Source organism: Phaethon aethereus, assembly GCF_964289735.1.
Source record: "Phaethon aethereus genome assembly, chromosome: Z".
Taxonomy (NCBI): domain Eukaryota; kingdom Metazoa; phylum Chordata; class Aves; order Phaethontiformes; family Phaethontidae; genus Phaethon; species Phaethon aethereus.
Window position 1 is genome coordinate 31,639,529 of NC_138577.1, and position 25,576 is coordinate 31,665,104.

Consider the following 25,576-nt stretch of genomic DNA (forward strand, 5'->3'; position numbering starts at 1 on the left):
CTGAAGGCTATTGCCTTCTGCAGCAAAGCCAGCAGAAAAGATCATGTACCTATGCTGTAGCCTCTTCATTGAAAAGTCTGGTAGCATAGCTTAGCCTAACTTGTGTGAATTCTATGACTTGTGATGACACCTTTTGACTGTGTAGTACACTCAACACCCAGCTGTTAGCCAGTCATCACTTGGTGCTGATTTTAGTTTTTCGTAAGAGGGAAGACTGCAATTTAGACTAGTTGAGAAGTTGCTTTATGAAAAACTGAAACAGCTACACAGTAGGAATAGGAATTTTTACCAGTAAGGAGTTGAAGGTGGGGACTATTAGGACCATCACCCTAAAGTAAACTGTCTCTGCATGTGAAAAGGAGCCCTACATGACTCTACAATGAAGTTTTCTGGTGTAAAAGCACACCACCCATTCCGCTAGCTCTGCTGGTGTGCATGCAGACAGTCTTTGGTAGACAGCTAGACAAGGAGCTAAAGCAGCGTTCTGAGGTTGTTGTCTCTGGCCTGAGTGACCGGATAAGCAATTAAGATACAGCATTTCTGATTCTGTGGTTTGTAGTTTAAACTGCAAATTGTCTTCCAGAAGGTTTTGAAGTTACAGTGAAGTTACATATATGAGTATGCAAAGGCAGATTCTTTCAGCTGTTAGTGTGTTTGACTTCTCTTACATGAACTGCATAACTTCGGTTTATGTCAGTTTAAGATTTGACTCTTCTCCTTACTTTTTTGTTGTTTCATGTAAACCTGTTTATTGATTGCATCATTGTTTGATGAAATGACAATAGTTAAATCCTGATAAATGTTAATACAGACTGTCCTGTAGGGTTGTACAATACAAGACACTGATTTGCTTCTAAGTATTCTGAGTTATTTGTTTTAATTATGACAAGCTGCTGTCATGATTAATCAGTTCTGAAACTTTGCACATCTTCATTCGATATGGTTAGCAGATTAAGCAAATACTACACATCACTAACAGTATAATTTCTTTTTTTCTCTGGTGGTGTAGTAAAGATAGCTTCTTTAGCCTGTAGTGTATCACAGTTTTACAGTATATCTTTTCAAAGCCATCTGTGAATCATGATTTCAGTTGGAGATGTGTGGGGCAAAGTAGACACTAATTATTTTTCTGTAAAGGCAAAGTTACCGTCTGCTTTGCAGTGTGCATGTGGCTGTTGTGTGGGTCCACGTTTCTTTTTCATCAGATCTAAGCGATGTAGTTTCCTTACTTTTCACTACCTATCCAAGGCAGGGGATCTGGCCAAAACATCCTGGCTGAAGTTCAGTTTAGGTTGACTCAGCCATGGTAAGGTAGACGTTATTGTTGGATGGTGAAGAGAAACAGCCAGAAGAATTATAAATACTTACTGCTCCATCTGTTCATAGATCCGGTGTGTGCCCTGTATCAAAGCATTCTATAATTTCTGCATCTTTTTGGGTGTCCAGCTGGTCTTGAATTCCAAAATAATGCGGGTGGTTTGTTACCTGCTGTGTTTTAGTTTTGGATCTACTAATACTGCATACTTTCTTCACGTGAAGGAAATCCATGCCTTTGTTACCTTTGAGTTTGTAGCAGGTGTATACCAAACTATGTGTAATGTGCTTGAATGCTGTGGGTGCTGAAACATAGAGCTGATGGAGACCCTATGGTACAATGAATCAGCTACATCTACAAAACCTTCCAGATGCATGTAAAGTGACAATACAGAAACGTTTATGCTTAGGGAGTATTCCCTCAAATTCTTTGTATTGTAGATATTCACTGTCCTACACCATTTGGTCTAGAAATAGTTGAGCAGAGAATCCTAAGTCTCTCTCTTTAGCTTCAGCTCTTGTTTTTTGTGGCTCTTCTTCTATTTACATTTGGCTAAAGTTACCTTGACATGGATAGATTTTTTTCCTCTCTGTCTCAATTCTGGTGTGTCCAGCAGAGGTGGAGAAATTCTCTGGGACCCTAGGAAGAACTCTTGATTCACTACAGCTAGTTCAATCCCCCCTAGTTCCACTTGGGGCTGTTCACAAAAGAGATTGGTGATGTTGATGTAACTAAACCTAGGAAGTGGTAAGGGATTACAGTTCAATAAGAGATATGTCTTACTTGAAGTCATGTGAGTAACATTACTGTCATGAGGGTTTGGAGGAAATTTTAAGATTGGACACTTAAAAACCAATTAGACATTATGTAATGCATTTGGCAATCAGGGCCAAGCCTTATCATTTGGGACAATGAGATGGAAAGTTGTTTTTTCATTTTACTGAAATCTTTATCATCTGTTAGAAGCATTTTTTTTCCCTCCCCTCTCTTCCCCTCAGTTTGTAATTCTAACAGGCACTACTCGTTAAAAATCAGTCCAAACTAATGGGTCAACACTGGCTTTGTCAGGGAGTTGGCTTCATTTTGCTTATTTCATTACAGGTACCAGTGCTTACCCAAACTAATACCAGTGTTATCTGGATGGAGCCTGGCCACTGTTGCACCTGTTGTTTCTTCTGTAGATTTTTGCTTTGGTTTTAATGAGGCTTTCATGAGGGCCTAGAGGAATTAGGTATCTAGCTCTTACTGAATTTTAATGAGAGCAAGGTGCCTAATTTCTGTGGGGTTTTTGTACAATCTTGGTCTTAGTAAACATAAGCTGAGCTATTTTTGAAACATGTTAAATGATGAGCTTTTTAGCAGTTCTGTTCTGTGAACTCCCTTAGTTGGGAGGGCCAATTATAAAGTGTTGTGGTTTATAGCAGTGGCTGCTCTTTTAATATGGTGGACTACTATTGCCAGAGAAGATTGCTTTGTCTCTTTATGTCCATGGGTATCTTTGGGCAGGATTTATTACAGGATTATAATAAATCCTGATTAAATAAACAGGATTTAATTATTGCATTCAGATAGTATTTTCCAATATTTTATGTTCCCCTGAAATAGATCTTATAAATTACCTTTTTTTTTCCATATAAGTATGTTCTTCAACATACAAAAATCTCTGAATACAAATTTCTTTAAGACAATTCACAATTATGTAAGATTGGGTGAGTTTATCTGCTCTTAAAGGTACAGAAGGGACTTGATTTGGTGTAAGGGATGCAACATTGCCCTCTGGTAGTTATTATTTTTCACAGGTTGGGCACTTGCTAGCCCATTTAAAAATACTTTAAATATTCCAAATTTGTTTACAGAACATGTTTAATGTATATGTAAATGATAGTGTGGAGCTGAGATTGTAGCCAGTTAATTTTTATGAGAACTGCAAGTTGAATTTGAAATAGAGGTGAATAGAGAGGGAGATTTTGATACCCATTTTAATGCATAGATCTATGTAGAAGTCCTTTGTGAAATAGGATGTTTTGGGATACTGTATACTGATAGTAGTTTTTCAATTGATTACATTGTAGTTCTGTATAAATTTTTCTTGGTAGTGGTGCTATGTTCTGCCTTGTTAAGTGGACTGAATTTGGCTTATAACATGCAGAGAGAGTTAGCTGTGAGAGTGTCAGTCTTATGTTTTGCAATGTAATGATTGACTCATAAAAACTCCTTGTTGTGTGGAAATGTCTGTTGTCCTTCATACAGCCAAACTGTAGGCTTCTTATAGGAAGCTGTGGCATGGTGTATGTAGTTTTGAACACTGGATAACTTGATGCCTTTTGTGGTAATGTCATGGGGACTAATTAGTGACTAGTGTTTTGTTTTGAACTTCATAGACACCTCCTTGTTTTACCTTGGAAGAAAATAGGATCCCAAGGTAGTTTATTTCAGGTGAGGATATTTGATTTTAAATGAGTTAAGCATTGTTCTAATTTGTTGCCTTTAATCAGAAGAGAGTAATAGCTATTAAAACATAATGAAAGGGAATGTATAAGCAAAAGCTATTAAGCCAGTTTTGTTCCTGACAGAATGATTAGGTAATTGGGGGTAAGTATGTGATAAATGGGCTTGGTGTAGTAGCATTTTATCTTCTGTGTGGGTTCTGATAAATAAAGACTCTTGCTCTTAGAAGAAAGATGATCAGTTCTGTAAGCTTCGAATTCCCTGGTAGCTAGCAGTAAGCACCAGTCCACTTTTTTCCTGACAGGTCTTGCAGATGGGCCTGTTTTCTGCTTTGTTGGGAACCTTGGGATGGTACTTCATTTTTCTTGAGTGTCTGTTTCTTAATTTGACCCTACAAGCCAGGGTTTTTTTAGTAGTACAGTGTGACTTTATATAAGCAGTGTCATAACAGGGTTACACCACTTACTCATGTTAGAAGGTAATTACTGCTAACTAGGGATAGTGATAAACCCTGATGTGGAAGATGAAACACTCTTCTGTGATAAATTCTGTAAGGAGAGAGGCTGGGACAGGGAGTCCTCTTAGGCCTTGTAACGTACCATGACATTGTAATTACCTTGTAATGTACCAAGTTAGAATAACTTTTAATAAGAGTAATTTTTTCATTGTATTGGTTTTATTATTATGGGACAAGTAATCATGGCAGATAACCTTACTATAAAACTACACTCAAAGTAAATAAGGGGAACAGGCTAAGCCTGTCTGATGATCAGCTACTGCTGAAAATGGTGGTCCTACTTGCTTCCTTGTGCTGGCTCTGGGACTCATCAGAAAGTCAGTTCAGTAACCTGAATCACTAGATGGTTTGGTGGTTTTGTTTTGTGTTTTTTTTTTTTAAATATGGAGTTAATTTTCTGCTGGCCTAACTACTTAAATAATGAAATCACTGTGTGATCAAACACATGAAAACAATGCTGTTGGGAGTGGGGAATACCAAGGAACATGTCTGATCTCATTGGCAGCAACTGACCATTAGTTTTGTAAAAATATGGCAGCTGTGTCACTGTGTTACAATACTCTGATATTAGTAAACAAAAAGTTCCCAATATTAGACATTGATAAAAGTTCTTAGAAAACTGAAGAATGATAAAAGTTCTTGGAAAACTGAAGAATGTTTCAAGCCAGTAGCCTACATCAATTTGCTGGGCTAAGAACACAGAAATAAAAATACAGTAATAGTTTTCCAGTCTGTAAAAGCCTGTAATTTGTTCTTGGAGCGCTTACTGTTTTATAGGCCACTTGAGCTGCACTCTTCTGCTTTGTGACATCAGCAGAACCCCTCAAGTGAATTATAACTCTTCAGTCAAAAGTAATTGTCTTTTCTGTTGTCTGTTTCATTTGGTGTTATGATTGCATACAGAGATAACCAGAGAGGTCCTACATTAATATCTAATGTAAAAAAAAAAATCAGAAAATAGTCTTAATCCTTTTAAGACGTGTTTTGCTGTATTACCATAAATTTTATAAGTACAAATTTCAGTGTAGTCACAGCCGTTTAGGGAGAGATTTTTTAACACACATGTTACAGAGGTGCCCAGCTATCTTGTCTGCCTTTGGTAGTACTGTGCTTGACCCCATGTGATACATCTGATGATACCATTGTCTCTGGTAGATGTTTCTCATAGCGTACCAGTTGCTTTATGCTGTGAGTAATATGTAAACATGCAGAAGTTGACTGAACTCTTAGGATCCTTATCCTTCTAGTGGGCTTTTAGGAGGATGGTTAAACATTTACTGCTAATGACAGCTTGCATGTGTATGTGCATGTGTGTATAATGATTGCCAGTAGATTTTATAACATTTTTTCAATGCCCCTAATGTCACACAGAAATTCTGTTTTTGTTTTTGTTTTGTTTTTGTTATTAGAGCTATTCTGCTAATTGAAAAGGAGACAGAAAATAGATGTCCACGCCTACAGACCCTGGTGCCATGCCTCATCCCGGTCCTTCCCCTGGACCAGGACCTTCACCTGGACCGATTCTAGGACCTAGCCCAGGACCAGGGCCGTCTCCTGGCTCAGTTCACAGCATGATGGGGCCAAGTCCTGGTCCACCCAGTGTCCCACATCCAATGCCAACAATGCCTACGGATTATCCACAGGAAGGCATGCACCAAATGCATAAGGTATAGTTTATTACAAGTTAAACTTTTTTCCTAGAGTTCTGTCCATTGATTAAAAAAATTACTTACACTACATTTAGACATGCATAACTGCTATTACATGTCATTTATCACCTGCAAAACTGCAGCTACACTCCTACTTCTGTCTTTAGTAATAAAGATGATGCGTATACCAATTTAAACACAGTTTCCTTGTTCTTAGTAGACTACTTTGAACTATAGAGTTAGTAGTTTGCAAATTTTCATTTGTAAACTATACTTTTCGGTAAGATAGACATTACTAGGAAAAAAGAATTGAATTGTAGTGATAAAACCTTATGGCAGATCATACCTTTTTTTTCTTTTTTTCCTTTTTTTCCTTTTTCCTTTTTTTCCTTTTTTCTTTTCTCCCCCCTCTCCCCCCCTCCCCCCCTTCCCCCCCTTCCCCCCTTCCCCCCTTCCCCCCCCTTCCCCCCCCTTCCCCCCCCTTCCCCCCCTTCCCCCCCCTTCCCCCCCTTCCCCCCTTCCCCCCTTCCCCCCTTCCCCCCTTCCCCCCCTTCCCCCCTCCCCCCCTTCCCCCCCCTCCCCCCCTCCCCCCCTTCCCCCCCCCTTCCCCCCCCCTTCCCCCCCCTTCCCTCCCCCCTTCCCTCCCCCCTTCCCTCCCCCCTTCCCTCCCCCCTTCCCTCCCCCTTCCCTCCCCCTCCTCCTTCCCCCTCTTTCTTATCTATTTGGATGTGTCTTGCATTTTTCTGGGCTGGTTTTTAGTTTTGCATGAATTTTTTTTTTTTTAATTTTTAACTCTTAAACAGGTTGTGCTTACAAATTTGTTTACTCTTCCGTGTTGATGAAAAACCTGGTTGCCAAGTTATTTCATAAAGGCTACATCCTGCTAAGGAATTTAAAATTATGTACTGTAGAACGTGTGAATAATTGGACTTCAGTGGTTGTTGTTATACACTTAAGATTACATGTGTGCTTAGACTATCATTAATGTCTTTGCTTTGAGGAAATAATTGCTTGTGTGCAATTCCCTTTGTGAGAACAGTCTCTTTATGTATTGTCATTTTTATTTGGTTGTGTACCAGAGATTTAGAGCTTAGGATAATTTCAATTTCACTGATGTTGTACTCTCAGAAATATGCAGCAACAGTTTACAGAGCCAAGATACTGAAAACATTTTGGTAAATATTGTTGATTCCACTTGGAATTGTTATATGCACACAGAAAAAAATAAATTTACAATAAAAATATAGTTTTAAAGTAATATAAACATATTTTAGTTTTCCTCATGAATTGTCAACTTCTTCATGTTGCCATTTTCACATATGCATAGGTTTTAATCAGTTAAAACAGTCCCCAGTCGGTAGGGACATGACACTACCATCTTTTTCATGAAGAACTGTATCATTAAAATTTCTGAAAGCACAAAGACAGCTGAAGTAAAGGAGGCTACAGTCCAGCCACCTGTTTCTACTGAACTGTTCTCATTTCTGAGAGATCAGTACTTCAGTAACTAAAATTTTTGCATTTGAATCTTGAAGCATTTAATTTAGCTTTTAGCCAGATTGGACATTTGCAATTGACATTTCCTTGTTTGTGAGGTCTGTTACAGCCCAAGCTCCTAGTACTCTGATGAATGCCCCAAACTTGGCAGACAGCCAGGGTTTTTACATCCTTCAGTTCTCTTGTTTCTTTCTGTTTTTAAAGAGATTCTGTACCTGCAGAAGAAGATGATGGCACCAGCAATTTTCCATCAGAACAGTTGAATGCTCCATACATTATGTCTTTAACTGCTCATACATTATGTCTTTAACTGCTATACCCTGTTCTACGTTGTGTTTCTATTTTAGCGTTAGAAACAAACCAAAAAGTGTCATCCCACAAAGTTCTTTCAGAGGCTTAGAAGCATCTCAGAAGTTCTGTGAGCCAGAGAGAAGTTCTCTCATTGAGGTGGCATTGAGATGTTTTGAAAAATGCACCATGAATTTGAAGAGCCTGGATAGCTAATTCAAAGATGACCAGTCAGTATAGTTACAGTAAAACTACTTTCCCTTTTCTGTACCATTATTCTGATAATGGAACAAAGGCTGTAATTTCTTAAGTCCTTACTTTAGTAGCAACAGCCTTGCTGTTCTCTGCTTTGCCACTTCACAAGTTCCAGCATGCCTTTGTGTGCGTGTGATTAAGTTAGCAAATGTGTTTGTTGACCTGATCCAAGTGAAAAAAATATTTCTTGGTTAATTGCTCATTCTAGATCAGTTTTTTTGTCTTTTTTCCTGTGCAACCTCAGAAATGAGGGTGGTGAGGCACTGTAACAGGTTGCCCAGAGAAGTTGTGGAAGAGGGATGGAACACCTATGAAGAAAGGCTGAGACAGTTGGGGTTGTTCAGTCTGGAGAAGAGAAGACTCTGGGTAGACTTTATTGTGACCTTTCAGTACTTAAAGGGGGCTTGTAAGAAGGATGGGGACAGACTTTTTAGCAGGAGCTGTTGCAATAGGTCAAGGGATGATGGTTTTAAACTAATTAAAGAGGGCAGATTCAGACTAGATAAAAGGAAGAAATTTTTCACAGTGGGGAAACACTGGCACGTGTTGCCCAGGGAGGTGGTAGATGCCTCATCCCTGGGAACATTCTTCAAGGTCAGGGTGGATGGGGCTCTGAGCTACCTGCTGTAACTGAAGATGTCCTTGCTCACTGCAGGAGGCTAGATGACCTTTAAATGTCCCTGCCAACCCAAATGATTCTATGATTCTATGGCCCATTCCTGGGAGTATTTAAGGCCAGGTTGGATGGGGCTTTGAGCAGCCTGGCCTGGTTGAAGATGTCCCTGCTTATGGCAGGGGGTTTGGAACTATGTGATCTTTAAGGTCCTTTCCAAACCAAACCATTCTATGATTCTATGAAATAGTGTATTGTGACAACTGAGGGAAGAGTCTATGTAAGAAATGCTGTGGAAGAGTGCCTCTAGACTATTTTGCAAATATTACTTGAATGTTGTTCCATGTAATTAAAAAAATGGTCAGCCACCTGCAATTTGACCAAGTAAATGTTTTCTTTCTGCTTAGTGTTATGTAAAGCAGTTTGAATTTCAAGTCATGATGTAACATAATGCTTTTTTTTCCCTAATGAAATGCAGTGAAATAAGAGATTGCACGAAAAGTGTCCCAGTTACACAATTGCTTGTGGGGTACACATCCTACGTATGCAATGGGATGTGATTCTTACTTTTAAAATTCACTAAGTAGTGAAACACCTTCATTCTATGTTAGGTGTTTGACTAGCTTACAAAGAATAATATAATGCCTAAAAATTTTAAAAAATCCAGAAAACACTGATTGATACAAATTTATATTAATAAATGATAATTCTTAAAGTATGTTTACTTAACAACAGTTAATATGAAAATTAAAGACTGTATATTCACTAAGTAATAAGATAATGCCACCACAGGAAAATTTACTATTGATTTACATAGTGCAGTTTTGACAGAAACAATAAATTAGTTGTCTTTCTTATGTAATCTTAGGCTATCAATAAAATTGCCAAGGAAATACAGTTCCAAATTTCACTGAAGTATATCTTGGATGGAAGACAGCTACATTTAAGGGGAAATACTCAGAGGTCTGTCAGAGGGAACTGCTAAATGGACAAACCATAACAGCCTCAGAGAGTCTCATGAGGTGAAAATACTTTGGAGCTGGGAAGATATTAAAGGCAGGCATTGATACGTGGTTGCCTTAGTCTTAACATTTCCTCGGGATCCACATACTCTGGAGGCAGAACACAGGGTTAGATGGTTTTAGATAAACTGATACAGCCTTTTGTATGCTCTTATGCGTCAGCTGGGCCACATGATTTTAACTGCTTAACTCTTAGTTATGACAACAGTATATCTATTTACTTTGCATGGTTCTCACTTGAGGCATGGGAAGAGTACTGTGAGGTCTTGGTTTATTTTCTCTTCCATTTAATCGTAACCTGATGCATAATCACTTCTGTGAATTTGTAGTGGGGTGTGCTGTAAATGATTACTGGCTGTGGAAAAATTATAATGATATCATGAGCAATATTATGCTTTTTGGCGAGTGAGAGAAAAAGTGAGTGGCAGAAAAAAATTCTTTTCCTACAGAAATGGCATTTTTTACTGGATGTATTATTTGTTCACTCAGATGTTCCATTAAAACAGAAGGCAACTGGTGTCCCATTTCAAATATTGCTGGCTAACAGAGCTGTGCACATTAGACATTCTGAGAATCTTAAAATTCTGTCATGGTCCTGGAAGCAATCCCTTGTTATTCAGCAAGCGTGTTCCCTGCATTATTTTTGTTTTATGTGTTTACATTAGTGAAAAAAGAAAGAAAGTATTGTTGTCAGCCTTGAAAATTCATCAGAGACCTCATGCAAAGGGTTGTTTTAGTGATTTATAAGAGATCAGTGGAATTGTTGGCCCAGCCCCTACTTCAGGAACAACCACAGTCAGTCTGGTTGTCCATCAATGATGCACTCAGTTATGCTGTACAGTTATGTGATGACATATTATTATTTGGTCTATGTAATTTTTGTTGGTATAGAGGAGGCATAGTTTAAAAGAAATCTGGTTTGATACTCTAGCTTAACCTCTCATTTCAATGACAGTGTTTTGTTTGGTTGGTTGTGCTTTTTCTTTTTAAGAAGGGGAAAGGGAAAGGAAACAAAAAAACCCCACCATAATCTGACAGTTTACGTGGAAATAGGTCAAACTGTGATGCAGTACTGTCTGTGAGAATACCTTAGTGATTAAATTCAGAGTAAAAGCAGTGTAGGCAAAATGTTCTTTATGTGTTAGGCATTATGTAAAGTCAGTAAGTCTGCCAAGTCTGTAGGTGTATGTTTGCATACAGTTGAAACTCATCCCTCATTATGTTTTCTGGAAGGACGCTTTATATATCTGGCCTGTTCTGTGCTTGTTCTTACTTACGGGGAGTATGTCTCAACTTCCTGTTTCCCTTCTGTCATATTAAAATAATAATAAAAAAAAAGTACTCCAACATGGTAGTAGTGCTTTATCGATAGTATAGGTTACATTTCTCATACCAACAATGTCATTGTGGAAGATGCCTTTAATAATTTATACAGGACTAAAGCATTTACTGAAACTGCATTGTGTGTAAGATCCTTTTTGTAATTTTTAACCTGTTCTATAGATTTAAAGTTCTCATTGTAACTCTGTAACTACACATTGATTCAAAGAAGTCATGAAAAATAACTATTTTTCACTTCTTGCAGTCCTCTGCTGAATTGTCTCCCCTGTTTTATAGGGCTTTTCCATATACAGTAGAGGTGCTTTTAGATGAAAAATACTCTCAGAAGTACAAGTCTCTTTTATAAATTAACAGTACTGTGATCATTAAAACTAATTTTGTCTTCAAAGACATTTATACCATCTTCATCTTTTGCAGCTTTGCTGGTAAAAACCTGATGAATGAGTTCTACCTTTCTTAATCTGTTTCTAATAAATTTCACTTTCATTTTTTTCACAGCATAATTTCTGTAAACACACAGAAGCAAGCCTCTTTCTTGCTATATTTATGCTTCCTTCCATTAGACTTGAAGCATTTTAGTTTGCTACAGAGTTTTGGGTGTTTTTTTAGTACTTATCTTACAAAAACCTGTTCCTTGGATCAATTCTTTCCATAGAAGCATTCCTTCAATTGATGTTTTCTTGTATGGTCACATCTTTACCTTTGTTTGATTTTTTTTAAAAAATTCTCTCTTTGAAAGGCCACATATTTGTTTTCCTCTGCTGCTCTTTGTTAATGCCAGCCCCTTTCTGCACCTTCTGTATGCTGGTACTTTTGCTGCCCTGGGTGTGAGTGTTGTGTCCCATCTTTGTCCCATCAGAGCTGCCTGCATTCACAGAGGTTTCACGGTTGCCACCCATTAGTGCCGTCACACCCATCCCTGCAGTTGCACCACAGATGTGTACAGCTAGAGTCCTTGCTTCTGGAAATCAGATCCAATTTCCTGCAAATTCTTCTCCTACACTTGGCAGCCCTAAAGATTTAGTCCTTGACACATACCATGATAAAATAGGTGTGGATCTGACTTTACAGGTGTTTTGTTCAGCTCCTGTGAGCAGAATATGAACTGAGCATTCCCTTCCACATTGGTTGTCTTTGTAAGTAGGCATGAAGGGAGAGGGAGGGATCTTCATGCCTCAGCAAACGGCGTTGGGATTTACTTGGTTAGCACAGTGGAACTATTTTTAATGTGTCAGTCATCTTATCGCTATATTTTTACTCCATATCCCAAGTTCTTGTAATCAAAAATAGCTTCTTGAGTAACGGGTATTTTTCTGATACAGATTCTTTTCACAAATGTTTTTATACTGTCATGACAACTAAACGATTTGACGAAACATAAAAAATGCATTTTATTTTTCCTTTTCTATAACTTTTCTCCTTTTAACCCATAGCTTCTAATAAGGAAAAATGATAGTGAAATCCTTCAAAAATGCTGATAAACAAAAAGACCCCAAAACATGTGTTTAAAGATACTTTCAATCTAATCTGATTATTGCAATGGAAAGTCAAAACCTTACATGAAAAGTTTACAAATTAAAATTTAGAATTATTTTATCTTTTGTAAAAAGTATGACCTATGTGTAGTCCTGCTTAAATTGATTTACGTACAACAAGTTGCTCAAAAAGAAGAAATGTGACAGTGTCTTTTTTTTTCCGTGACTTGATATAGCTTCTTGCACACTTTTTGTTAACTGCCTGTATTTTCCACTGGACTAAGTTTTCTTAACTCTCTTTTTAAAAAGAATTCTCCATAAATAGGTGTGCATTTAGATAAAACAGACTGCAAGGTCTGCATTCGCAGTAGGGTTTGCAGGAACAGTATTTAGTGTGCATACATGCATGCATGTGTTACAGAGAAGGGCAGAACTGCGTATTTCTACAGAGAGAAGATAAGTAAGTGATGCCAGCCTGTTCCTTCCTAACACAAAGCCTTGCAGGGCTCTAACTTAGAAGTTAAGGCGCATAATCTCTTCCCTAGTTAGGGACCTGATGTCGTTTTTGCTTTCAGGTAAAACTATAATTTTCTTATGACATCTTCCTTCTGATGTTACTTTTCCCCTATTTTCACATTCAGAGTCCTTCAGTTTCTCTTATGGAGCCTTTTCCAGTGCCCTGCATGCCTTCAGCATGTTTTTCTGACCCCAAGCTGTCTTGTCTTCACTCTCTGAAGAAGGCACTTGGCTGTGCTTTGCATTTCAGGTACCATGGGAACTGTAGTTTTTGAGGAGTGAATGACGTGACAGGAACTGTAGGGAGCACAAGTATTTGAGTAGGACTATGTCTTCTGTTCCTTGACTGCCTATCCCTGTTTTTACCTGCAAAAGAAGAGCTTAACCTCCTGCAGCGTCATCTTTGTTTTTGAAGAGAAACAGTTTTTGGGGCACTCCAGTAGCAGTGACTGAAAGGGCAAAGTTTGGGCTAAAAATAACTCAAGCCAAACCACAGGCTGTACTTCCATAAGTTGGTGTGTGTTACACTGCTCTGCAATATGAGGCCAATAGGATTCATGTGTTTGTAGTTGGACAGTTTGCCTCCCTAGCATTGCCAAACAGTTCATAAGGAGAAAAAAAAACAAAGCAAAAAGGAAACAGAGGTGACAGGCAGCTTTAATGTGCTTCCCCAAATATCTGATTCCAGGGGTAAAGGTTCACATTGTATTTATTTTTAATGACTGCTAAGGGATGTTTGTACTTTTAATGTATTTGTTTAGATTTTGATCTAAAGCCCTTTGGATTTTTATAGTGGATTTATATACTATCTCTATATAAAGGCTTGTTTTGTTTTCACAGTCTATTGATGGCTTGCATGAAAAAGGAATGGTTGAAGACGTTCATTGTGGCTCCATGAAGAGTATGCGACCTCCTCATCCTGGAATGGGCCCACCTCAGAGTCCAATGGACCAGCATAGCCAAGGTTTATATGTACTGTGCATGCTGTATGATTTTGGGGCCCTTTTTTCCATGAAGAGTCAGTAGTTCCATGTAACAAATTCCCAATTATTTCCTTTCAGCTTTGTTTGGAAAGACTGAACTGATACCACAGGGCAAGGTGAATAACTGAACCTCCTTGCTTTCTGGAGTGTCCAGCAGTAATGTATTGGAAAAAAGCTAAGGTTCAAGTCTGTGGCTGGGGCAAATAATTGGACTAAGTCTGTTACAGATTTCAGTTCACATCTCAAAAAAAGCCCCACCTAATTCTTTCCTATCTTAGTGGCTATTGTAAATGTAAATGCATTAAAATATGATTCATTTTAATCCTCTGGTGAAGGAATGATAAGAGAGAAGAACCTAAGCAAACCTGAAGAAACCTCCTTTAATATCGCTAAAGTTTGGTCAAGAGCTGATCAAAGTTCTTTCCCAAATTTGTTATGCCAGAAGATAGAAACTCTTTTTACTACATGGCTACATGCCTTCTTTGTGTCCTTTAGTTCACAACATAAGAGGACAGGCATTCTACAAGCAGCTCAATATATTGGAGATTTAACTGGTAACACCTGCTGGTATTAATTAGTTCAGCAGATAAGGCTTTGTATATTGCATAATAAATTACATTACAGCAACATGTGAAGAATCACAGTTGAAATTAGGGTTCTGGTTTGACACGGTCTGTACAAATTGATTAAGACATGGTCCCTAATTGATGTAAATACATGTTTATGACGTAGGGTAAGAGAAATGCTGGAAGGAGAAAACAGGTACAGAGCAGCAGAATCACAGAATCACTAAGGTTGGAAAGGACCTTCAAGATCATCGAGTCCAACCATTAATCCAGCACCACCATGTCCCCTAAACCGTGTCCTGAAGCACCACATCCACACGTTTTTTGAACACTTCTGGAGATGACGACTCCACCACCTCCCTGGGCAGCCTGTTCCAATGCTTGACCACCCCCTCGGTGAAGAAATTTTTCCTAATATCCAATCTAAATCTCCCCTGGCGCAATTTTAAATACTCTGCTTGATATTATTGAGGAGTGTTTTAGCTTATTTGGCCTCTATGTCTCCTTTTTTTCTTCTTACACAATTGGCTTTTCACAAAAAAATGGTGATGGCACTTGAGGGTATTCTGATACATGTTGGGGAAAGTCCCATCTGCTAACCTTGTACTTTCTCCCCATTAGTCTATGTATCCAAGATAGAAAACCATGTTTCTTAATAGACTTTCAACCTATTGGATACTTTCAGTGTGATTTACCACAGGATTAGAGTCCTGTAAGACAGTTGTGTTTCTACAAGTTTTGTGGAAATGGGCAATGTGGTAAAAGAGAGTGAGCTTACCCATGCCCACACTCATGGGGACAGGACAGTATGAGTTCTCTGAGAATCCATTGGAAGATGCATGGTACATCTTCTAATCCTTACAAAATCTTCAGTTGCTTTTGGTATATTGTTAGAAATCAAGACTTACTCTAAGGTTCGCTTCCTTGTGGATTCTTGGATATCTGATAGTTGAGCTTACGTTGCAGTTGTGTGCAGTTTTTAACAATATGCATGTCAAAGAGAAATTGCACCTCAGTAGTTCTAGGTCTATTTTTTTCCATGGCTTACTGTTTGTAGGCTTCAAATTGAAGTAGATAAATATATGTGCTAATTAATGTTATTTTCAGATATTTGGTAGAAAGTAGCTGAAGAAGCTCAAAACCCCAGGGAATGGATGACCCTAAACTTCTGCCGTTAATTTGAAAGCATAAGCAGGATGGCCATTGATCAGTTTAATGTCATTTAGTCTAGCAGTGGTTCTAGGTAAAATCAAAGAACATTGCCTGTCTTTAAATTCCATATGACCTTGTCTATAATTCAGGCCACTGAGAATAGTTTTATGGAAAAATCATGGCATCATAGAATTGTAGTATGGTTTGGGTGGGAAGGGACCTTTAAAGGTCTTCTATTCCAACCTCCCTGCTATGAGCAGGGACATCTTCAACTAGATCAGGTTAAATGTTTATTGCCATATACAGTGTTTGCAACCATGAGGGGGAATGTACTACCTGCATACAGAAGCAAGGCATGTTAATTGAGGAGTTGTGTCACCTTTTCTAATGAATTAGCTGAAGGCTGTGTTTTAGTATTGTATTCCATTGTAGCATCTACAGTTCAGAAAGATGTTGAGAAATGTTTAAGGTGGCATCAAATGTTTGAAGCGTCTTTTGCGTGAGGACAGGCTGAGTGAGCTGAAACTGCACAGCCTGAAAAAAAGAAGGCTCAGAAATACCTGGTGGGACAGACTGATGAGGAGGGAGCCAGACTCCTTACAGAGATTATCATGACAAAAAAGGAGACAATTGGCACAAACAGAAGCACGTGAAATTCCATCAGAACATCAGAAAACGTGCTTTTACTGTAAATGTGGCTGAACAGTATAGTAGGTTGCCCATAGAGGTTGTCTAGTTGCCATCCATGGAGCTAGTCAATACCCGACTGGGCATGTTGCTGGGCAGCCTGCAGTAGCTGACCCAGTTTGAGGAGGGGCTTGGGCTAGATGATCTCTTGAGAAATCCCTTCCAGCCTTAATGATTCTGTGAAATTGTGTCTTATGTAGAAGACAAATAAAGGAATGATTTGAAACTTGGAAGACTTAAGTTTTTACCTGGAGAATTTTATACCCTATTTTTAATTCTCTCTGAGAGAGAATTAAAAGATTACTTGATCAGTCTGCACATTCCCACGTGGTAGAAAGGCTTGTAATAGATGGATCCTTTATCTTCAAAAAAAGAAATAGAGTGGGAGGAGATTGTTTAGAGGGTGAGAGTCTTTGGTCTGTTTTAGACCAGTCAGGTAGACTGTTGTAGCTGTAATGGTCCCTTATTGCCAGAAATCTGTGAACCTGTAAACAGGCTCCAAGATTCTGACAGAACTGGTAAGCTAGAGGAGGAAACAAAGTTTTTAATTCTTTGAGAATGGGAAGATGGGGAGTTGTCATAAAATGCTGCTGTTCTTAGAGCTCTGAGTAGAATAGGTGTGATAAATGCATAGGCAGTAGTGCTGTATGCAGTTTACAGCTGGAACTGATCACATAATCGGATTTCATTTAAATGTTAAATGTTCCAATAGCAGTCATTTTAGTAATTTTTTTAAAGAAGGTGGTCTTGCAAAAGAGTGTTGGTAAGTACAAAAGCAGGAATTTTTATAAAATATGTGCTTATGAATGTGAGTGATAAATTAGAAATAAATTGGCAAACTGCACATGCAGTTGCTGGTATAATTTTTGTAAATCAAATCTGCAGTTGTCAAAGGACAATTTTGAAATAAAGACCACTGAACTTAGAAAGAGCAAGTTGATACAGAATTTTGGAAGTAATGATTCTTATGAACTGACCCTTTGCGAGGTGAAAACTTTGAATAGCAGATCAAAAACATTTGTAAGCTAAATCTGTAAGAACGTTGTCATTTTGCTCATAAATGGCTTTTTGCTGTTTGACTGGCAGTTACTGTTCTGAGATTTTTGAATTTTTTAACTAACAATAATTACTAAAATAAGGTATGCAACTTTATTTAGATTCTGAATTTTTTTTTTCTTGGTGCTCAGTGGGATGCTGGTCATGCAGAAAGAATCTGTTACCAGCTCAGACAGATTGTCACATTTTTATTGCAGTCGTACTGCAATAGGATGGTTTTCAGAAGTCTGACATTAATGTGTGGGGGAAAATATTCTGAATTGATATCTCTCTCCTCAGTAGTTGCTCCTTTGCACTATTGCTGCCAAACTGGAGAAAGGGTAACATTCCAGACTATTTCTGGTGACCAATTTTCTTTTCTTGAACTTAGGCACAATGACGTCCCTGTTCAGTTTTAATACCTTTCTTTTAACGCTAGTAGGTTAAATGAAAGGAAAATCCGTTGCTCCAGGTTTGTATTTAGCTGTTTAAATAGTAATCTTACTACAGTTAACTGAATTTGAATTGTATTAGAAACTGCCTTCAGCCTCTGTGAATGAACTGTGCTGAAAAACACAGTATTGATATTAGAAGTATGAAATTTACTGTAAATTGTTAAACTGCTGAACTGGATAATTGGAGTTATCCAGAAGATGAAAATTTGACTTTGTAAGAAGAATGGGGAGAAATTGCAAAGACAGGCCAAATATTTATATAAAATAAGGTATTTTTATTGGAATTAATTCATAAAAATTTATATAAATGGACTGAAACAAACAGTTTCTGTGTTTTTCTGGAGTTTGGAACAAATTAAATGCAGTCACTGTGACACAGCAGTGAAATACAGACCAGTTTGAACAGTTTGGTTGTCTTTGCTTGCTATTTTTCAGTGGACGCATGAGTGCCGCAGGGATTTAATGTTCTGGGACTTGTTCTGTATATATTTTTAATTATCATGCAGTATTGAACTTCTTAATTGATGTACTTTCATAAGGTTAACTTACAGAATTCACTACTGTTCTTAAATTAGCTGCACTTCCTTTTCTGATTTTTTTCAGCCTTTTAAAGATGATAAAAGATCTGTCACCTTAGCCATCTGCCTGCCAGCATAAGACCTCTCAACACTTTATTTCTGCAGTCCTAGTTTTAAATGACCTGCACATATGTGGCCTCTCTTTCTTTTTGTTGAGAGTTTCATAGGAACTGGTGTTAATTCTGGCCACACCACCTAGAGGGAAATGGTATATTTTGTTTACCTTACGAATGTTTGTGAACAATGTGAACATATTTTCCACTGTGTTCCAAGGTGTTATGCTTTTCTACTGTGTATTGTGGGCATGTACTTGATTGCTTATTTTTAAAAAAAAACTAAGGTTAAAGTGATAGTTAACATAAATGAGTTAAACAACTAACTTGCTTCAATCCTAATTATATATCTTCCCAATAAAAAAATTCTCTTACAGGCACTTTTTGGAGTAAAAAAATACCCTTGCTATCAGTTATAGCAGAAAGATTTGGTATTACATGATTCTCAGACACTTTCGTCGTTTAAGTTGTCTTAAATTTTAGTGGGAAGTTAAGACCTCTGTTGAATATTGCAGTGTTTAGACTGGTAAAACCTTGACTTTTTCTATCTAGTATTTGTTACCAGGCTTTAGGATTCATATGTGTTCTTTTCTGTTTAATCATAACTTTAAAAGTGGAGAAAAAAGGTCTCTCAATTTTTAGCTTTCTGGTTCTTCAGCTTTAAGGCAGATGAGGAAGATGTTCTTTGCTACTGTTAACTAAAGTGAAATTAAAAGCAATTAGAGCAGAAACTTTTTATACAGTCTGCCCTTCAAAAATACTTGTGTTTGGTAAAGTGTTAGAACTAGGATTTCTTCCAGTGTCAATACTGTAAAGAATATACATTGTTTATGACATGTTGTGATGTATTTCTGTTGAACAAGTTGATACCAAAGTGGGCTGCAAAATGTGTTCCTAATTATGTATACAGTTAAGAAAGCAGTGCATTTTAACTGCTGAAAATTTGAGAAAGTTTTCTGATGTAGCCTTTTTTTACAACCCATTGAAGGATTATAGAGCAGACAGAACCAGACTTTCCTCAGAGGTGTTCTGGAATGTTCTGGAACCTTATCATTCAGTGCTTTTGCCATCTTCCATTCTGAAGGTTAAATTAAACAGTGGTTTATGCAGAAGACAAAATTTTCTGTGGAAAATCTAGAGGGAGGGGTACTTGGCAGTTTGGCAAGTAACAATTAGTGAGATAGGTATTTTAAAACCTGTAATACTTACTGTGGAATTTCATGTGTGCCATGCAAAAATGCATTTGAAGTGCTTCATAGCAGATGAAAGAATGCTTGCAGAGTTCAAAAGGTGTCTGTCTTTGCCTGTGTGTTAAACACTCCCAAAGACTATGTCTTTAATTTTTTTTCTATTATGACATATGCTGGTTAAACTCAATCTTAGTGAGTCTTCATGCATCCTTGTTCAGAGCCCATGTGCACGTGCTCATTGTATTAGACCATGTGTAATAAGATACAGAAAAAGCAAGTGGTATAGACTTTATTAGGACAGGCTTATGACTGCATGTATTGACACACTGCTACATCTTCTGAAAGTTTTCAGACTTAAAAAGGAAAATTTCCAAATAACATCAATAAATTTAGGTTCTGTAAGTGCCGCATTTTAGAGCCTCTACAAGAAGTTTGGAAGGCTTTTGTTGTTTCCTGGGATATTTTACTGGAATTTTGTTTTCATTCTTACTCTTTTGAAGCCTAGTTTCCTATTGACAAGAATTACAATGCATAGGACTTCGAGGGAGAGAGAAACTGTAAGTAGGATCTAGAAAGCTCAAAAAATGTCTGCTTCCAAAAACTCCGTTCTGCAAAACATAGTCACAGACTTGCAGCTGGAACTATCAGGACTGAAAACAATATCTTACACCACAGTTTTAAATTTTTATAGTCCAGGTAATTTCAGGATCCTGGTTCTGAAATATATAAGTGATTAAGGAATACATAATTTGGACAATATAAATGAGGGCAGAAAGAAACCTTCCTTTAAAAGGCAGTTTTGAAAAAATGAAGTTCAAAAGAGGTGCTATTTAAAGTCAATTCTGAGATTTAGAAATGTAAACATTGCAATAAACCCTATTCTATAGTATAAAACAATAATGCAGTTGTATATTTACACTACAACACTATAGCATAGTGTTTTTTTTAAAGCTTCCCTTCTTTTGTTTTAAAAAAAAACCCTGAGGCAAAAGTAAGTTAGTGGAAGGAGATGAATAAGTGGAGTCTATTATCATAGACTTTATAACCACCAATGGATGTATAAACAATTTTTATATTGACCTAGTAAATAGCCTCAGTAATTTCAACTTTTTAAGGTCTCTTTCTCCCTTGTCCTTGAACTCTTCACCTCGCTTCCCTATTTTTCTCTTGAACTGCCTAATTTTTCTTACTCTCACTAGAGTCTTCTTCCTTTCGTGTCATCATCTTCTTTAGTTACAAGGTTGAACTCAGTATTTTTCTGTCTTGTCTTATCTGGTCTTTTCCCACCACAAAACCATTTTTTTCATATTGTACCTCATTTTCCTTTTTTAGAAGAGCTGAAATCTCTTCTTTGTCCTTTATCTCAGACATTTAGAACCTTTATTGTAGAGTATTTTCATCTCCAGACCTCTGCATTGATGGACTTTCAGTTCTTTATTACTCTCATCTATCCACTTGTGTAAGTTCTAGTGACTTACAGCTGCTGTCATATTAGAAAAGTTAAGACTACCTTGAGATTTTACCTATGCTGCCCTTACTGCTGCCAGGCAAAAGGAGGGGACCTAAGACATGAGGGAGAATGGAAACAGGTCCCTGCTCGCGACAGCAGGTGAATCCCCTCCCGGCCTCCCTCACCATCCCAGCTGCCCTTACACAACAGGTATGGGGCTCTGGAACTTGAGGGCCAGGAGCATGAGGACCTTGATGAAAGTCCATCCAGGGGGGTGCCCAGGGTGAATCAGCCAGCCCCACACATCAAGATGTCCTCTGCTAAGAAAAAAAGGAGGATAATTGTTGTAGGTGACTCCCTTCTGAGGGGTACAGAGGACCCAACATGCCGACCGGACCCAACCCACAGGGAAGTCTGCTGCCTCCCTGGGGCCCAGGAGAGAGATGTCACCAGGAAACTTCCTGGTCTGGTTTGGCCTGCTGATGACTACCTGTTGTTGGTCATACAGATTGGCAACAATGAGGCTAAGAAGCCCAAGAGCAATTAAAGGGAACTTCAGAGCACTAAGGCTACTGATCGATGGAGCAGGAGCACAGGTAGTGTTTTCGTCAATCGCTTCAGTGGCAGGGAGGAACACTGAAAGAAATAGGAAAGCACACCTGGTCAACACATGGCTGAGGGGCTGGTGCCATTGGCAGAACTTTGGGGTTTTTGACCATGGGGCGGTTTACATGGCACCGGGCCTGCTGGCAGCAGATGGAGTGCAACTGTCTCCAAGGGGCAAGAGGATTCTTGCTTATGAGCTGGCGGGGCTCATCGAGAGGGCTTTAAACTAAATTTGAAGGGGGAAGGGCACAAAACCAGGCTCACTAGAGATGAGTCTGGGGGGGCATGCCGGAGTTGGGGGTGAAATCAATAGCCCAGCTCAAGTGCATCTACACCAATGCACGCAGCATGGGCAGCAAACAGGAGGAGCTGGAAGCCATTGTGCAGTGGGACAGCTATGACTTAGTCGCCGTCACAGAAACATGGTGGGATGACTCTTATGACTGGAGTGCTGCAGTGGATGGCTATAAGCTCTTCCGAAGGGATAGGCAAGGAGGGAGAGGTGGTGGGTTGGCTCTGTATGTTAGGGAGAGTTTTGATTTTATAGAAATGAACGATTGTGAAGACCAAATAGAGCGCTTATGGGTAAGGATAAGGGGGAAGGCCAGTGAGGCAGATATATTGCTGGGAGTCTGTTACAGACCACCCAACCAGGATGAAGAGGCAGGTGAAACATTCTATAAGCGACTGGCAGAAGTCTCGCGATCGCTGGGCCTTGTTCTTGTAGGGGACTTCAATCTACCAGACATCTGTTGGAAGTATAACACAGCAGAGAGGAGACAGTCCAGGAGGTTCCTGGAGTGTGTGGAGGATAACTTCCTGACACAGCTGGTGAGTGAGCCCACCAGGGGAGACGCCTTACTGGACCTGCTGTTTACAAACAGAGAAGGACTGGTGGGAGATGTGGTGGTCGGAGGCCGTCTTGGGCTTAGCGACCATGACATGACAGAATTCTCAATTCTGAGTGAAGTAAGGAAAGGAGGTCAACAAAACTGCTACCATGGACTTTTGCAGGAGAGACTTTGGCCTGTTCAGGTCCCTGGTTGAGAGAGTCCCTTGGGAGACTGTGCTGAAGGACAAAGGGGTCCAGGAAGGCTGGACAGTTTTCAAGAAGGAAATCTTAAAGGCACAGGAGCAGGCAGTCCCCATGTGCTGCAAGACGAGTTGGTGGGGAAGGTGGCCGGCCTGGCTGAACAGGGAGATTTTGCTGGGACTCGGGGAAGAGAGGAGAGTTTATCACCTCTGGAAGAAGGGGAAGGCAACTCAAGAAGAGTGCAAGGATCTCGTTAGGTCAAGCAGGGACAAAATTAGAAAGGCAAAAGCCCAGCTAGTAGTCAATCTGGCCACGGTCATGAAGGATAACAAAAAATGCTTCTACAAATATATTAACAACAAGAAGAGAGCCAAGGAGAATCTCCATCCTTTATTGGATGTGGGGGGGAACATTGTCACCAAGAATGAGGACAAGGCTGAGGTACTTAATGCCTTCTTTGCCTCAGTTTTTAATAGCCAGTCCAGATATCTGCAGGGTATTCAGCCCCCTGAGCTGGAAGACGGGGATGGAGAGCACAATAACCTACCCATAATCCAGCAGGAAACAGTTAAGGACCTGCTAAGCCACCTGGACAGCCACAAGTCTATGGGGCCTGATGGGATCCACCCAAGAGTATTGAGAGAGCTGCTGGAGGAGCTTTCCAAGCCACTCTCCATCATTTATCCGCAGTCCTGGTTAACAGGGGAGGTCCCAGATGACTGGAGGCTGCCAGTGTGACACCCATCTACAAGAAAGGCCGGAAGGAGGATCCCTGGAACTACAGGCCTGTCAGCCTGACCTCGTTACTGGGCAAGATTATGGAGCATGATGTGGTGCTCACAGGGCATGTGCAGAACAACCAAGGGATCAGGCCCAGCCAGCATGGGTTCATGAAAGGCAGGTCTTGCTTGACCAACCCTATCTCCTTCTATGACCAGGTGACCCGCCTAGTAGATGAGGGAAAGGCTGTGGATGTTGTCTGCCTGGACTTTAGTAAAGCCTTTGACACGGTCTCCCACAGCTTTCTCCTAGAGAAACTAGCTCATGGCTTGGGCGGGTTTACTCTTCTCTGGGTAAAGAACTGACTGGATGGCCAAGCTCAGAGAGTTCTGGTGAATGGTGTTAAATCTGGCTGGCAGCCGGTCACAAGCGGTGTTCCCCAGGACTCAGTTCTGGGGCTGGTCTTGTTCAATATCTTTACTGATGATCTGGATGAGGGGATCGAGTGCTCCCTCTGTAAGTTTGCGGATGACATCAAGTTGGATGGGAGTGTTGATCTGCTGGAGGGTAGGAGGGTTCTGCAGAGGGATCTGGACAGGCTGGATCGATGGGCAGAGGCCAACTGTATGAGGTTTAATAAGGCCAAGTGCCGGGTCCTGCACTTGGGCCACAACAACCCCATGCAATGCTACAGGCTTGGGGAGGAGTGGCTGGAGAGCAGCCCGGCGGAAAGGGACCTGGGGGTGCTGGTTGACAGCCGGCTGAATATGAGCCGGCAGTGTGCCCAGGTGGCCAAGAAGGCCAACAGCGTCCTGGCCTGTATCAGAAATAGCGTGTCCAGCAGGAGTAGGGAGTTGATCGTGCCCCTGTACTCGGCACTGGTGAGGCCGCACCTCGAATCCTGTGTTCAGTTTTGGGCCCCTCACTACAAGAAGGATGTTGAGTTGCTGGAGCGTGTCCAGAGAAGGGCAATGAAGCTGGTGAGGGGTCTGGAGCACAAGTCTTATGAGGAGCGGCTGAGGGAACTGGGGTTGTTCAGTCTGGGGAAGAGGAGGCTGAGGGGGAGACCTTCTTGCTCTCTACAACTACCTGAAAGGGGGTTGTGGTGAGGTGGGTGTTGGTCTCTTCTCCCAACTAACTAGTGATAGGATGAGAGGAAATGGCCTCAAGTTGCACCAGGGGATGTTTAGATGAGATATTAGGAAAAATTTCTTTATGGAGAGAGTGGTCAAAGATTGGAACAGGCTGCCCAGGGAGGTGGTGGAGTCACCAGCACTGGAAGTGTTCAAAAAACGTGTGGATGTGGCACTTCAGGACATGGTTTAGTGGGCATGGTGGTGTTGAGTTTATGGTTAGACTTGATGATCTTAAAGGTCTTTTCCAATCTTAATGGTTCTGTGATACTGAGAGGCCAATAAGAACAGTGAAGCTAAAGAGAAGGCAGAATTACTTGCTTCTGTGATGTAGACTCTGTATAGATGAAATTGATGTGGTTTCACTTTAAAGTGTCAGGAAGAGTGGAGGAAGAGTTCAGCAAGGACAAGTACAAGGTCCTGCACGTGGATCGGGGCAATCCCAAGTGCAGATACAGGCTGGGCAGAGAATGGATTCAGAGCAGCTCTGAGGAGAAGGTCTCAGGGGTGTTGGTTGATAAGAAGCTCGACATGGCCTGTCAATGTGCTCTCTCAGCCCAGAAGGCCAACAGTATCCTGGGCTGCATCAAAAGAAGTGTGGCCAGCAGGTCGAGGGATTCTGTCCCTCTACTCATCTCTGGTGAGACCCCACTTTTTATAGACCAGGTGGATTTCAAGATTCTGGGTCTGAAATAAATAAGAGATCAAGTGATAAACTCTACCTGGAGTACTGCATCGAGCTTTGGAGCCCTCAGCCCAGGAAAGACATGGACATGTTGGAGAAGGTCCAGAGGAGAGCCACAAAAAAAGATCAGAGGGCTGGAATGCCTCTCCTGTGAGGGCAGGCTGAGAGAGTTGAGGTTGTTCAGCCCGGAGAAGAGAACGTTCCTGGAAGACCTTACTGCAGCCTTCCAGTACTTAAAGGGGGCTTATAAGAAAGATGGGGACAGACTCTTTAGCAGGGCTTTTTGTGATAGGACAAGGGCTTTTTAAACTAAA

The 25,576-nt window shown here is 40.0% G+C and overlaps 1 protein-coding gene across 2 annotated transcripts in view; it reads left to right on the forward strand.

Annotated features, from left to right (window-relative positions):
* Positions 1-5,558: 5,558 nt before the first annotated feature.
* The window catches only part of SMARCA2 (SWI/SNF related BAF chromatin remodeling complex subunit ATPase 2), a gene marked incomplete at its 5' end in the record, with an annotated part of 119,870 nt that continues 99,852 nt past the window's right edge, over positions 5,559-25,576 (forward strand). For both annotated transcript variants that reach the window (XM_082013154.1, XM_082013153.1), the window contains 2 exons: positions 5,559-5,947; positions 13,777-13,900. In XM_082013154.1, coding sequence (XP_081869280.1) covers positions 5,726-5,947; positions 13,777-13,900 — 346 coding nt within the window. The remainder of the gene's footprint in view (positions 5,948-13,776; positions 13,901-25,576) is intronic.